Below are 13,983 nucleotides of genomic sequence, written 5' to 3' on the forward strand. Positions count from 1 at the left end.
TTTCTTCAATAATTGCTTTCTTCTTAACGCTAATCAAATGCAATGGTTTCAGTTTCTAACATCGATATTGTAACTTGTTATTGATGATCAGTTTCAAGAAAAAAGGCCAAGGTGCATCTCATATTAAGTCCCTGGAAACTGCCTGCAAGATATTGTTTTAAAACTGGTACGATCCTAACAAATGTTTAACCATTAGATGTAATGATATCATACAAAACAAAGGGATCAATTTCGAAAACGAATCTGATCAACAACTCATTTATTACATCACTTTTAGAAATTCAGAGTTTTCAAGGATAAATAATGCTCGGAAATCTATTCTTATCCATTTGTTTGTGCCCGGCCTGTTTCTTTTTCTTTTCCATCCGTCCCTTTTAAAAGCAAAGAGAGTATTTACAAACAAATCCCCCAAAGTATAAGAAGATGTCTTTTTCATCATTCGAATCTTGTATCCACTTCCTAGGGTGTGCACCTTTCAATAATTGAGCAGCTTGCATTGAATACACGCCTAGCCTCTGCCCATTCGTTCACCCCATGGTCCCAAGTGTAGAACTTGCCATAAGTAGGCCTTGCCGAGGGCTATGCTAACAATTGCGTCGTTTAAGATGCTACTGAATAATTCATCGCAGCTGGGAGAATTCGAGACGCAAAATGGCCAGGCAAATGTCTGTGCTTAGTCGTTCAAATCATAAATAACTACATATATGAATGTATAGCACTGGGCAGGAGGAGATTATATGATTATAACTTATTCAGTAGAAGGTTCTTATATACGATTTACAGAAATTATAGGAAGGATACAGAACCTAGTTTTACAGCAATTACGTAGTCAAAGATATTGAGTATTTAATGACGTCACTATCGACTGCTTTTTCTAATGTTAGGATTTATAGATCAATACCAAATTCGTAAATTGGAATAAGTAACACGGTAATTTAATCAAAAGATCTAGTAAAAAAATACGGAGACGGCAAAATAGGGGACCTCACATCTGTATAATAAGCTGTAGCGTCCAATAAATTAAAAGGTAACTGAAATTTATGATTGTCGATTGTGGTATGAATATTGGAAAGATCTATATTTTAGAATAAGTAGATTTATGAGGCATATTTCCATCTTTGGAACTCTGTTGACATTAAACATCACTAAGTCGTACACAATCAAAGACTTTATAACCAGACATTTTCAAACATTCTAAGCTGATACATAGCAAAATTGATGAACGTTTATGTTGTGTGTATGAATAAGAGCAGGATTAACCAGGTGTGGCATTTTTATGACGTACGTCCCTCTCTTTATATACACATCGTAGAGTATACATTTCAAATTTGTCTGGCATGGCTAAAACAAACAAAGTCCCAAAAGCATAGTCCAAGAGAAATTTATGTGTTTACCTATAAATCCAATCTAATGGTTTTTCAAAGGGCGATGGCAATATATTACCCGTGCTTTTGTTGTACACGTTCTTTACTCTTTCCTATCGGACATGGACATTTTACACTGATTAGCCTGCCAAAGAGAAGATTTCTATGAACACTTGTTTTTGCAACAATCTGAAATTATCACCGCCATCTTTCATTAGGGATATGGAGAATGTGTTGGCACCTACCATGATTGCTTCTGTAACGCGAACCGGGGTGCGTGTGAGGGGTGTCGCCATAGAGAGCAGAGAAAAGGCGAGGGGTAAGGCATAATGTCAAGAAAGCCTTCAAACTACAAAGAAGCAAGCGATGAAGGGTAATATAAAGGGGTTAGCAGTTGGTAAGGGAGTAAAAGGGTAATAGAGAGACGCCAGGAATACGTATAGCGGTAATAAGTGGTGGGTAGAGGGGCTAATAGGCAGAGGTCGGTAGTTTGTAGAGGGGTAATACAGAGAGATCAGGAGTGGGTAGAAATGTAATAGAGAAAGGTTGGCATAGGGAAAGAGGGGTGGGTAAATTCCACACTCCTTTGCATCAATTGGTTATGCTCCTTTATTTCTTCAAGTGATAAATGATCCAAAAGCTAACAGAAGATGGTAAATACCTGACTGACGTCATTTTCATTTTCAAGAAAGGTAAGTGCATCGTTGTGCGTTCCCAGTTCTACCATAGAATTAGGAAACAAACCTTAAACAAATCGCGTTTACCCATGGATTGCATAACGTCCATGGACAGTTTTGGGACAGTTTATTCAAAGAACTCGAATACCTTGAAACAAAAAGATGTGTAAACATTCAGAAGAAGTTTTTGATGTTGTTTACCTTGCTTCATCTTGCTTGAGGGTATCTAGGACAGAGGCTGCATACTCCAAGTTCTCTTTGAGGTACTTCTTCGATATCTCCTCCCTCTCTAACCTTAAGACCAGACTGCGCAGGCGTAAGGCAGCTAGGACGGCCCCTTGTGGCGAGGTGGCAGGGGGCATGGACTCGCTGACTTCAAGATCAATGCTAGCTAGGGACTCTTCGTCCATCGATTGTGATTCTTGCCGCCTCAATCTCCGTTTTGTGTCTGTCTTTTTTATTATCCTATACTCCATTTCTGCATTTGGCGAGGTAGAGAAACGAAACCAAAGGACGAATCGTACATTTTATTGCTAAGATAATTTTTAGAACTGCTGTAATTGCTAATTTCATAAATGTGCTAAACACATTCCGAAAATAAAGGAACAAATCTGCACCCCAATGTACAATAGCAGCACCTTACAATAAGGGGTACAAATTTAAGATTAAAGGTGAAAATCTGCACCCTGTACGAGAACGATGCAGCAGGAACCGTTAGACGAGCAAGTGTTTACCTTAAAGAGTGCAGGTGAACCCTAAAATTGTTTCTATCGTTCCAGATTAGAGTTCATATTCGTATTTTTTTTTTGGGGGGGGGATGGGTTTGGGGATATAATAGTAAATGACAAATCTTCCAAGTGATTGTATACTTACTTTAACAAAACATTTCAGAGCCTTGTGGGCAATTCATAATTCACAATTCACAATAACCAATAAACACTCAAATTATCAGCAAACTAAAAACATCTGACGGGCATACTTTTACCCCAAAGGGAAAACTGAAACTCATAGGACCTCTTTCCATATGTAGAGATAAATTTTCAGCTCAACATTTTTTAATTAACAAAATTGTCAGCTATCCAACTGATAGTTGAACTAATGGATTAATCAAGTTTAACTTAAGTCTGCTTTTATTATAAAGAGTCACAGCGTCTGCTTTCAAAAACTTTATATATATTGCTGAATAACTTGATTATAAACTTTATGAAGCACAGTCAACTTTGATCAAATATTAAAAGGAAGCAATAAACTGCAGCTTCCACTCTTTTAATACGTTTTCAAAAGGTTTACGTCATAATAATACATGCACTACAGGTGAACTAACGCTGGCCTTGATCAACGCTCAAAACATGGTAGCATTATGATACGGTGGTAACGTTAAACAAAGATTATCAATGTCAGTGTTTAGTAATCGATTTCTGGCTACGTCTTGAAATAAATTCATATAGCAAATCAGTTTTCCAGATCAAAAATTTAAAAAATATTTAAAAAATAAGACCAGTTGACGATTTGGGGCATATGTTCACTTCACCCGGGTTTGCTCTAATTAAATGTGTGAAAGGGTATGAAGATGCGAGTTACAAACATGGTTAACTTGTCTAAGCTGATTGTAGGGAAAATTTGAAAATGCAGATTTGCATGATTTGTAAAAGTAGAAATATAAAAATGTACTCACTTTTTCCCTCCACTCTCGCTCTAGGACTGCCAGGGCTTTCCTTATTTGCATTTGCATTGTTCGGTGGATTGGCAACTGGAGAAAAAAGAAAATAAGAGGTGGAAGAGATTAAATAAACGGTGAGACAATCTCTGTGGTATGGTAACGCTGAAAAACACCAAAATGGTTGTAAACAACGATGGGTAACGTATACAGTGCTGAAAATCGGTGACAACCTTTTTATACGGTACATCAACAAAATATGAAGACAAAACCAAAATACGTATTCCATGTGAAGGAGTAAAATACTTAATAAAATGAATAATCTCATTGCATAACAAATTATACTTGTGGACCGCCAGGAGTGTCAAGTCTGACAGACATGAACGCTTTACAAAAATCCATTATTATTACTGTCGCTTTTTTAACTTGGTAAAGAATTACGAGGATGATCAGGTCAATGCCCAATTCAATCGAACTTTTCGCCAACAATTTAGCATTGTTTCAAAACGGAAAATACAGAACTTGCACCACTAAAATTAGGGATGGGTGGTCCTGGTCATTATTGTGACCTTCGATGGTATCTATTTTTTATCCAAACAACCGATCTACTACTTAAAGGCATCGTTTAACAATGTTAAATCTGAGATGCATGGCCCTACGTGTTGTCAGTGTCTGTGATATGGTGTAATATTGAAGCCCTAAAAAATTGCGCTTCAGAATGATCATTTAGTGCCTTAAAAAATCTTTGAGTGACCGGTTTTACCATACTCATTTTACCCAATAGACTGCAGTGTTACGAGAACCGTTAGGAAAACGCAAAATTTGATTTCGATTTTCAATCATAATATCTTGATAATTAGACATGCGATCGGCTTGTGAAAGTCATTGGATTCATCATATATGACCAAAGGTTTATAATTATTATTGCAGCATGAGCTAAATCAAGGATGTTTTAAAGGATAATGCAATTTTGAACTAACGTGGGACGAATATCTCTCGAAATGAAATCCCATTACCAGAACTCAACGTTAGCTAACCGTGAACATTCAGTGTGTCGCAAAGTTAAGAATGGACTACCTGTCGGTGTTGGGCATTCGGTGTCATGCCGGCCTAGCCCATGTATGGGGTGTGTATGTGTTTTGCATTAGTGTCATTGATTTCAGCGCGGCAACCACAATGAAGGTACCCGGGAAAACACCTGTTCGAAGATACCTCGCATCGCCAGCATGAGACATGGGGAGATATCACATATTGATCCATTTGGCTTGCATTTGTCACTGATGAATCTCTCCGGGGCATACGAGCGTGGGGATGAGATAGAGAGAGAGGGAGGGAGGGAAGGAGAGAAAGAGAAAGAGAAATAAAAAGAGAGAGGGAAAAAAGAAAGAGAGAGAGAGAGAAAAAAAAAAGAAAGAGAGAGAGATAGAAAGAGAGAGAAAGAGAGAGAGATAGAGAGAAAAGAAAGAGAGAGAGAGAAAGAAAGAGAGAGAGAGAGAGAGAGAAAGAGAGAGAGAGAGAGAGAGAGAGAAAGAGAAGGGGATGGAGGGTTCAGGGAACGCACTCCATTTCCAACATCAAAACCCAACATGTCTTTACAAATCTAAATTTCTTTGTTACTCTACCCATGACTTTAAAAAGTGTAGATCGAGACAGAATTAAACCAGAAACAGCTGCATGACTTTAAAGTATTGTAAACATTATATTAACTTTCCACTGTATTACATCGCTCTTGAATAAAGGCAGACAAAAATAGATATAATTATGATCGTATAGTTTCGTATACGTGAAAACATGTCACACCTGTCTTATATATTGTAATGTTCACGCCAAATATAATTACAACATTTTCGACATTTTCCTCAATCGTCTTAATATTTCGTAAAGTTTATCTACAAAATATCGGGAGACGTTTTACATTTGTCACAAGCAGGCATGCGTCAAGTGTGGAGTAATTTTCCACGTCAATACTGATCAACTGAATGGAACAATAAATATTGCCTTGCAGATATACTCATATGCATGTCAATACATTCATCAAGGCGCCATTGGAAGTGATAATATACAAAACGAGAGCCCATATAACAAAAGCCTTTCTCATGTGGAGGTGATCCTGCCATCGACAGTTTTGCCTCTGGCATTATGCATAATAACGCTCTCCTACTTTCCAATTTATTCGCGATGATGTGTTATATAGGACACTCAGAATTGCCTATTTACACAGAGTCACTTTCACTTAAAAGACGCAATGGAATGATATTCAACTCTCGATAGAAGAGGAAAAAAATCATCGGTTTTATATATTATAGTAATTCTACGAGGTTATAAGGACCTATCTCCAGGAGACAGAACGCATTGATACGAGTTTGACGGTCCATGGCGACTGATCACGAATGTAGATTTATATACGACGCATGCAGTGTTACGATCTATGAATAAAAAACATACCAGCAGCCATATTATTTCAATCTTGGAGCAACTGCATCTGTTCCCTCCATGTGCCCCCCGCCAAATAGCCCGGGGGCCTGTGCGTATACGTCAATGACGTCAGTCCATCACGTGTCTCGTTTCTTGGCGCACTTATTATGATATTTACGCGGGTTATACGGTTCGACGTTTTTTTCTTGCCTGGGACTGAAAGTATGATAGGCTACGGGGAAAAGAGTAATGAGGTTTTCCCCTGGCTCAGGCTTAGAAGTGAGCTCAAATCTCACTGGAATAATAGGCATTGAAGTTGCACCATTATCTTTCCATAACAAAATGCAGCATACGAAGGTTTGAAATCATACACTTATCAAACAGTACAGTAAGATAACACTCTCTTGATCTAACTAAAAAATGCAAGCATTCTAAGAATAGAAGTACAATCGTGCCACATTTTGCTCGTTAGCAATGAATTCGAAAGCCATGATTCTAACAATGATGATAATAATAACTTTTATTCTTATCTATTATACTTATTATATATATAGTTAGACAAATATTTCATATCTTTTTCTTGATTAAATTGAGTCATAACGTATCATGTCAAATATCATCACAAAGGGTTTCATGGCATAACTACAGCACATCAAGAATAAAGTCAGTGACATCTGTTTAAGGAAATTGTTTCCCATGAATGGTTATGAAAAACAAGAAAGCCATGCGATTCTTTATGTTCAGAAGTTTATGGTTACATTATAATCAATCATAATTTAAAGGGTTCTTGTACAACACACTTGCCTGTCAGAGCGCATATCACAATATAATTATCAGCACCTAAGTAATCACTTCACAAAAAATCATATAAAATTGACACACTCATCAAATTCAAGTTACCGCACATCTACCAAGAATTTAATATTTCCTTTTATCACCATAGAAGATGCTCTCTCTCACTCTCTCTCTCTCTATATACATATATATTATACGAGTGAAGTAATTCTGCCTTGGCAAAATCATTAACCGTATATGGCAGACATTACTGTCATATTGAATGACATTTATATTGCCGATTCGTTCAATAATACAAAATATAATAATATATAAAAATCACACAGTTTTTAATGCATCATGAGAACTAGGTCGAATGCGCTCTCACTTCGAGGATTTCTTTCATTGATGTTTGGTGTAAATATTAGACATGAAAGGTATACACATAAAGTACTATGCAAACAGAAATACAAAGAGCATCCTACGTTACCGTAAGGAGCATAATTCAACAGTAGTTGCTATAATATTTAATAGTTTCGAAATCACAAGGGACAAAGCGAATAATGTGACTACATTTATATATTTTCAGATCCTACGTTGTTTAAAAAAAAAAAAAAACCGCTGAAAGATATTCTCCTACAAAAATAAAACACACACACACATACTCGTTATATCAACAACAAATACTAATACTACACATTACAGCGACGCTAAGTATTTCCTAGGAATATTGAATGAAGAAGATTACATATATGTTTAAAATAAACAACTTAAAACATATGCGTACAACATACAGATGCCTGCCATGAATGTTGCTCCATTAAAAAATACATTTGGGGTAGGCGGGTAGAGGTCGGAGAAAATAGAAGAAATTAGAAATAGAAATTTCACATCATATTGTAACTAAGACCATATATCCCAGAAGTAAGTATCCTGACATTGTATCCACATGATAAGTCGTAAAGAACCGATTAAAATATGTTGATGGCATGCCCAAGGTATGATTTCAAGAGAACACCACGCATTATGCATGACATGGATGGCCGAGACACACCAAAGTCCAGCCTTTAATAAGTGCCGAAGTCTCTGCGATGAGTGCAAGTTGATGACAAGAGTAATCATCGAGTAATCATGAAGGATTTTTTGCTAGAATGAGTAGATAATCCCAATTCTACTCGGCACGGACGACGGAGACGACAAGCGTGAAGCAGAGAACAGCTCATGTGATGAAATTGGAGAGAGCTGTTGACTCGATCGGAAGGAAAAGGTTCTTGTCTCCTTTTAACGCTCTTCAAACGAGATAATATCACAGATGGTCGCTCAACGGATACTTCTTCAATTGCTTCGTCGAGGCACCATCCGGGTTTTAACAAATGTTGTTGTTGCATTTTGGATTGTCAGTCACTAATCTTGTCCGTCTTCAGAGGGATCAAAAACACAATTTCCTTAGACTTCACAATTTATATAATTTTCATGCAATCTATACTTGCATAACATTTCGTAAAAATATTATCATGCTTTTTTTCGCACTTATACCTTTCACGTGCAAATCAAACAGTGTCTGGTAAATAGAATAATCTAATGAAGAAAATCTAACATAATAAAACTCACTTTAAACGTCTTGTTCATATATGAGAGAGAACGACGACTTCAAAACAGGTTTTGCCCTAAAGTAAAAGCACCTCTATCCTACCTCATGAATTATAGAAAGCATGGATGAATTCAAAGATAAAAAATAGTGTGTGAACATTCGAATTATAATGTAATATCAAAAGTAAGATATGTCTAAATGAATTGTAAAATAGTAGTTTTATTTTGTCTTGAATTGAGTTCAACAGTATACAAAATTACGTTCTCCGTTCCAATGTAATCTAGCAATTTCCTATAATTTCTAAGAAAATGAGCATGTGAATTCTAAAACAAGTTTAAGTCTCGTACTTTTGTAAAACGAAAGAATTAATTAATTCTCAGACCGATGTTCAATAGACCGATTAATAACCATAACAAACCTTAAATTGGAACAATTATATGCGTGAAGTCCAATTTGAATGCAAGCCTAACTGAACAATTATAATCTAATAGACCATAATTCAATTTAACCTATATTAAATGCATCAATTTCCCCAGGAAAAGTCGAATGAGAAAACGAATAGAGAATTTTCAGCGTATTCCTTTCACACGTAGGGGGTAAAGGTACATTTTTTCATTATATCTAATTTACAAAAAGTCGATTTCAAATAGTTAACACTTTACAATTTGTGCTTTATAGAAATTAAGTATGACACTCTTTTGAAGGTATAAATACGAATTGTAATGATATTATAGTTTTGTTCCCATGCCATCTCAAATATTATAATTTTGTCATCCTTGTCAAAGTGTTGCTACTTTTTAGAAAAGAAGAGGGCTGATATCGATTGACCTATGGCAAGTGATATGACGGAGCCATTGGCTGGATGGAGCAGAGTTATTAAATGCTGTTTCATCTGGTTTTTCTTATAAACGTGTGTCTCCTTCATCATGCTTTCACAACCTGAATGTGAAAAAAAATCCAATAATTGCCTTTCCAATCTCCTCCAGATTGCATTTTTTTTCTACCTGGGCATTAACAATCTGGATTTATGAATTTAGAAAGTTTGGCAGCTGAGAGAGTGAGCGTGGAAAAGTATAGGATTTCTTTCCCTGGTTAGTCAATACAGTATGCGAACAACCGTGGAGATATTTTGTGTGCGTGCGTGTGTGATAGCAGTGCGCGTGTGTGTGGTGAGTGTGTGTGTGTGTGTGTGTGAGTGTGTGTATGTCCCTCAGCGTAGTAAACACGCCTAACGCGTCAGTGCTAAAGTTAATCTGAGCTGACCCTAGGGTAAATTAGGCGTACTGTGTCAAAAGGTACGGTGTTGAATACCAGGCTATTGAGCTTTGAAATTTTGCTCTATAATATTGCATGACAGTGTAATACCATGTCCGGAGAGCTGGTCAATGACGGTGGTCAATGTTGACCCATCTCTGAAGTGTGACTGAAACCCCGCGGTGTGACATCCGTATACTGAGATATAAAGTAATAACCTTGGAACCTGTCAGACATTTCACCCACAATGAATTTGACAGTATAAATTGCATTTCAAGATTCATCCAACAGATGACGAAATTGTTTACATATCACGTCTTCGAAATAATATGTGGTTCACAAGATGGGAATTGTAAAAAATTATGAATATTATGATATCAGTAAAGAAGTTATCGTAGATAAATATTCATATTAGCTGCAAGTCATATTTGTAATCAAAGAATAGATACAAAACAAGCACATCTTCAAATTTCAATAAGAGAAATATCATGCCTTTTAATTTAATAATTTATATTCTCAACCATGAATAAGGAATGCATATCGGATATGGACTACTTTTCAATAAATCACATATGCTTTCTAGGAGAGTTAGAAAGGGTAAACGACGTCTGCTTCAAAACAGACCTCGATTTTTTTCAATCTATTCGATGGCCTTACAATATTTCCGACACCTCCGCCCTTAGGGTATACCTCCTCGCAAGTGAATGTGTAGATAACCTTTCCTCTACACTTTACACCTCATCATCCTGCTTGTTAGACCAGAACCATAATCCCTGGTCGGATTTCATCCTTTATCACTCTGTGATGCTGAGGGTAGCTCTACGGCCTTAAACTAGGTCTACGTTCATATCTTATGAAGATAGCTGGTTTACGTATTAAAGGGGCATGTTCCCCGTATTCCAGAGGGCGCTCAAAATACGAACGCGCTGGCGGACGGCGCTATAGCTGCCTATCGACGCAAACAGAATACGGCTCTCACGCAGATGGCATGTTCCGATAACTACACTGGCGGGAAAGTGCCCCTTTAAGATATATGTGCATATGGACTGTTTTATGCTGCATGTACGTTTCCACAAACGGTCACACATTTATTTCACATAACATAGGGTCCTCACGACCGTCTAACCACACCGATTACTGAATTCTATAATACTTACAGGCTTGATTCAAGGAACACCCGTGTCCCGTAAGCAATGTGTTAAGTGAAAGATTAAAAAACCTAAGCATGTTGAGCTCTGGTATTCTATATTGATGCTTATCCTTGTATCCATTTATTTAAGACACATTTGTTACATTTTCGTGTTACTGACATCAATAGAGGTATTCATTTTCCAAAATCTATAACACATCTTAAACTAAATCACTCCACTGCGGAATACAGTCATTCCCAATTTCCCATAAACACATGTGCACGAACACAGAAACATTTCTTAACATATGCCAGCATCTTGAACCCTAAGAACTCCTCCTCACATTCGGCTAATATAATGGATGTAGTGGCCCCGGAGAGACCAAAAGGGTTCTTCACATCATGCCCTTCTATCTGTTTCCTCACACCTCTACTCATTTACTGCACTACTCGTGTTTGTCTACGCGTGGGTCGATTACACATGCGCGAGCACGGATAGGGCGAGATTAATCCCGAGTTGAAGATGTACCCGAGGAACGGTACACAAACACCGTAGCATGCCAGATCAATGCTCGATGCGAGATCCTGCCAGATCCTTAAAGGGAAATACCATTTTTTTCAGAATCTGTCTCAAGTCTTTGTCATATCTGAATTCGTTTTTCTCTTTCATTTCTCTCTTCTTTTTTCATCAGAACAGCACGGAGGGTGAGTTGCCTTTTGCGTCTTTTAATTCCTTAATGGGAATATCGTCATAAGTCAACGTCACCGTACTTGTCGCCTTTGGCATCTCTACAATTTTTCAATTTTTTCGATAAAGGGAAAGGATAAGGGAGTGAAAAGGAATGAGGAAGACTGATATATTTTCGAGACAAAAAAGGAATAAATTTAGAACACGTTGTTTTTGCAGTTACATAGCATTAATTGAATGCTTTACATTTTTTTGAAAATAAATAGCGAAGTGCCTATACATATCATGATTATGATCCAACGATTTTATGACAACTCATTTCCTCAAGTAATTTTCATCAATGATGACAGGGAAATTTGAACAATAGTTTAAATATATGTCAATCCATAAAGAAGGACACGGTTTTAATTGTAGAGTAAAGCGATTGAGATAGCCTAAATCGAAAGAGCAATTGAACACAACCCCTTCCTCTCATCCAACACTACACACACCAACAAAAGCACACGTCATCGCACACTCACATATAAAATAAAACGACTGGTTCATTCATGTTTGCCTTTGATCACGAGGGTAGGCATCTCGTCCATGATAAGTGCGCTCGCTTGGATGGCTTTTCGGCAGTTTATATTGCCCTAGTATTCAATTTTGAAATCCAATTTTGCGTGTATTAAGTTGGATTACAGCGTATGGGTATTCAATCCCTGAGCCTAACATAAAATTCAAGGGAGTTGATTCAAGTGAGGTAGATAAAGATAGACATTGGGATACAGATAAGGAAGAAGAAGTCTGAATAATGAATTCAAAGGAGAAAGCTGATATAATGATCAGCGAATACTAGTAGGTGAAAAGGAAGAAAGGCTAAAATCTGATGGAGGAATTGAGGGGAAGAGACTTTAAAACTCGGTAATGGGTGAAAAATAATAGAAAATATCAAATTAAAGATGGCATGACGAAGAGAGGGAGAGAGAGAAAGAAGAGAGAGAGAGAGAGAGAGAGAGAGAGAGAGATAGAGAAGAGATAGTAGTGATAGCGAGAGAGAAATAATACAGCGAGAGGAAAAACGAGAGAGAGGGGGGTGGCTGGAGAGGTAGAGAGGTAGAGAGATAGAAACAAGACAGACAGATATATATATAGAGAGAGAGAGAGAGAGAGAGAAGAGAGAGGGCGCACTCACAGGACATGGGGTCAAGTGGAGCCAAGATAGAGAGGGAATAATGAAGGCAAATGAAGCCACAAGTATGCCACAAAAATGTGAAACGCCAAGCGAGAGGGAAAGTGAGGAGTATTTCCACAAGTCTTCTATATTTCTAATCGGTTGAAGTATTGATTTCAGGAATGTGTGCATTTTACTTACAAATATGTATTTTTCACGATTTCTCATATTGAGTCTTATGACTTGGCCGGGGTAGCTGAAATGCGGGTATAATTATAATAGCATTTCCATTCGCAAAGCGGTGCATTGATCACGAAATCATATTTCTTAAATTTGATGTTGAAATGCAAATTGTTTTAAACATGAGTATGTCAAATAATACAAAGCTGCTAACATTACATATTATTTGGTATAATATTATTTTCCCCACTTGTACAAAAAAATTCATGTGTGACGTTGATATAAAAGAAATACAAATGTATTTTTAAAAGCTTAATGAAATTCATCTTCTCTGTGAAGAAGAAACGTCTTTCACAGAGCAGCGAAGAGAGCGAGCAGATAGTGTCATTTTTGTTATGATAATTAAACTCAACGCAGCTTCCATCCGTCACATTTCAATCAACTTCTGCGGTTTTCGAGACTTAAAACGCGGTTTATTAATTCCATTTATTTGATCAAATTGAATAGTATTTCAATGCAATTGAAATGCATGGTCTATGATGGGCATCGTTTCGCAAAACGAGCCCACAATCACAAGGAGATGTGACATTTTGATGATGGATCGCTCCGTTCACTTAGAAAGGGTAAACTATTCGTAAATACGTCTATTGCATTTCCTGTTGGATTTGGTGCCATAAGTTTCACTGGCGATCTCTGAAATGAACTGAAAAGCAGCATCGAGTGTGTGTTTGTATTCAAATGAGTTAAAACACATTGTCATCATTAAATTAAGGGCGCTTTCCAATTGAGTTGTGTAAAATATATTTAGAATTTTGAATTCATCGGACTTCATCAGGGGAAGATATGAACTTAGTCTTATGATTTATTTATTTATTATTTTTGCCTGGCATTAAATGAAGTAAAAATACACAAAGAGCTTTTGTCATGGAAAATACGTAGCAATATACCAATACAGTATGAACAAAGAAGAAGATAGACACACGAGTCAATCAATGAGGATAACCTCAAAAATTGTGAGTTCAGTCGAGGAAGGGATGACAGGGAAGGGGGTGGGGGTCCTCTATATTACCTGATGCAAAGCTGAAATTGTGATTGTCAAGG

At 37.0% G+C, this 13,983-nt stretch overlaps 1 protein-coding gene across 1 annotated transcript in view; it reads right to left on the reverse strand.

Moving 5' to 3' along the window:
* The window catches only part of PDE1 (phosphodiesterase 1), a gene marked incomplete at its 5' end in the record, with an annotated part of 54,592 nt that extends 43,717 nt beyond the window's left edge, over nucleotides 1-10,875 (reverse strand). Inside the window, 3 exon segments of the mRNA NM_001098448.1 lie at nucleotides 2,243-2,519; nucleotides 3,717-3,792; nucleotides 10,847-10,875. Of these exon segments, the coding sequence (NP_001091918.1) occupies nucleotides 2,243-2,519; nucleotides 3,717-3,792 (353 nt within the window).
* Nucleotides 10,876-13,983: the final 3,108 nt, after the last annotated feature.

The sequence above is a fragment of the Strongylocentrotus purpuratus genome, unplaced genomic scaffold (genome assembly GCF_000002235.5).
Source record: "Strongylocentrotus purpuratus isolate Spur 01 unplaced genomic scaffold, Spur_5.0 spur5_scaffold_7, whole genome shotgun sequence".
Lineage (NCBI taxonomy): Eukaryota > Metazoa > Echinodermata > Echinoidea > Camarodonta > Strongylocentrotidae > Strongylocentrotus > Strongylocentrotus purpuratus.